The 2,184-nt window shown below is 45.7% G+C and overlaps 1 protein-coding gene across 1 annotated transcript; it reads left to right on the forward strand.

The window, feature by feature from the left end:
- Positions 1-289: 289 nt before the first annotated feature.
- Positions 290-1,171, forward strand: LOC121941578. Its single transcript, XM_042484404.1, has one exon. It carries the CDS (start codon positions 290-292, stop codon positions 1,169-1,171), a length of 882 nt encoding a protein of 293 aa, XP_042340338.1.
- Positions 1,172-2,184: the final 1,013 nt, after the last annotated feature.

The following is a 2,184-nucleotide window of genomic DNA, read 5'->3' on the forward strand; positions in this document are numbered from 1 at the left end:
ACTCCTTTGACGTGCTGATGTACTGCGGGTAAGCATGTTACATCACTTCCGGTGTATCTTGTCTGTGTCTCTGGTAGCGTCTCTGAGCTGCTCCTACGAGCGATCCTCAGCTAATCTTCTAACTTGTTCCTTACTTCGGCTGCTCTTATCTATCTGTGACTGAAAACTCACATAAGTTTTACTTAATCACTCACAGCTGTCTCCTCCTCTCAGCGGTTTTTCCTGTGTATTCACAGCCGCTCACTCACTGTTAGCCGGTTAGCTTCGTTAGCATTAGCTCTGGTTAGCGATGGCTTCTCTCTGCTCCTCTCCCTCTTCTGCTCTCTCCTGCTCAGTGTGTCAGATATTTAGTTACTCCTCTGCCTCCTTCAGTGTTAGTGGTACCTGTAACAAGTGTAGTTTATTTGCTGTGCTGGAGGCGAGGCTTAGCGATCTGGAAGCGCGGCTCCGCACCGTGGATAATCCCTCTGTAGCTGCGATAGCTAGCGAGCCCCCTGTAGCCAGTGCGGACCGACATAGCGTAGCCTCTGCTAGCCGTCCCCAGGCAACCCCCGTGCAGCCGGGAGGCTGGGTGACTGTCCGAGCGAAGCATAGTAAGCCGAAGCCCGCGGTACACCACCCACCCCCCCTTCACGTTTCAAATAAGTACTCCCCTCTCAACCACACACCGACCGAGGACACAACCCTGGTCATTGGTAGCTCTATTTTGCAAAACGTGAAGTTAGTGACACCAGCGGCCATAGTCAAATGTATCCCTGGGGCCAGAGCGGGCGACGTCGAGTCAAATTTGAAGCTGCTGGCTAAGGCTAAACGTAAATACAGTAAGATTGTTATTCACGTTGGCGGCAATGACACCCGGTTACGTCAATCGGAGGTCACTAAAATTAACATAGAGTCGGTGTGTGAGTACGCCAAGACGATGTCGGACACCGTAATCTTCTCTGGACCCCTCCCCAATGTGACCAGTGATGACATGTTTAGCCGCATGTCAGCACTCAACCGCTGGTTGTCGTGGTGGTGTCCAGCAAATGATGTGGGCTTCGTTAATAATTGGCGCTCCTTTTGGGGTAAACCTGGTCTTATCCGGAGGGACGGCATCCATCCCACTTTGGATGGAGCTGCTCTCCTCTCTAAGAATCTGGCCGATTTTATTAGAGGCCCAAAGCCATGACAAACCAGAGTTGGGACCAGGTTTCAGAGTCGCAGTCTTACACGCTTCTCTGAGCTTCCTCTAGCACAGTCACACACCCATAATGTAAATGTTATAAAAACAGTGTCTGTCCCCCGACCACTTCATTTGTTTAATACTAAAATAAACAAAAGGGGAGTTGTACATAAAAATCTCATAAAAATTAACTCATCTCCTGTCATACAGCATCATAACAGGAGAATTAAATTCGGACTCTTGAACGTTAGATCCTTATCAACCAAGGCTCATTTAGTCACTGATTTAATATTGGATAACCATATTGATTTATTATGTCTCACTGAGACCTGGCTTTGTCCTGAAGAGTACGTTAGCCTGAATGAATCCACTCCTCCTGGTCATATAAATAGTCACGTTGCGCGGGACACTGGCTGAGGAGGGGGAGTCGCTGCTATTTTTGATTCAAGCTTAGCAATTCACACTAAGGCCAAGTTAAACTATAATTCATTTGAAAGCCTTTTTCTTAGTCTTTCTCACCCATCCTGGAAAACTCTACAGCCAATTCTATTTGTCATAGTGTACCGCGCCCCCGGCCCATACTCTGAATTTCTATCTGAGTTCTCTGAGCTTATATCAAGTTTAGTGCTCAAATCAGACAAAATTATTATCGTAGGTGATTTTAACATTCACATGGATGTTAATAGTGATAGCCTTAGTTCTGCTTTCTCCACACTTTTGGATTCAATAGGCTTCAGTCAGTGTGTACATAAACTCACCCACTGCTATAATCACACCCTCGATTTAGTCCTTGCATACGGCATTGATATTGCAGATTTATTAGTCTTTCCTGAGATTCCTGCTCTGTCAGACCATTATTTGATAACTTTTAATTTTTTATTACTTGACTATAAGCCTCTCAGTAAGAGCTACTCTTCTAGATGTCTATCTGATTCAGCAGTGGCTAAATTTAAGAAACTAATTCCCTCTGCTTTGACATCATTACCATGTCTTACAACTCCTGAGCACACTACTACTAA

This window comes from Plectropomus leopardus, chromosome 4, assembly GCF_008729295.1.
Source record: "Plectropomus leopardus isolate mb chromosome 4, YSFRI_Pleo_2.0, whole genome shotgun sequence".
Classification (NCBI taxonomy): domain Eukaryota; kingdom Metazoa; phylum Chordata; class Actinopteri; order Perciformes; family Serranidae; genus Plectropomus; species Plectropomus leopardus.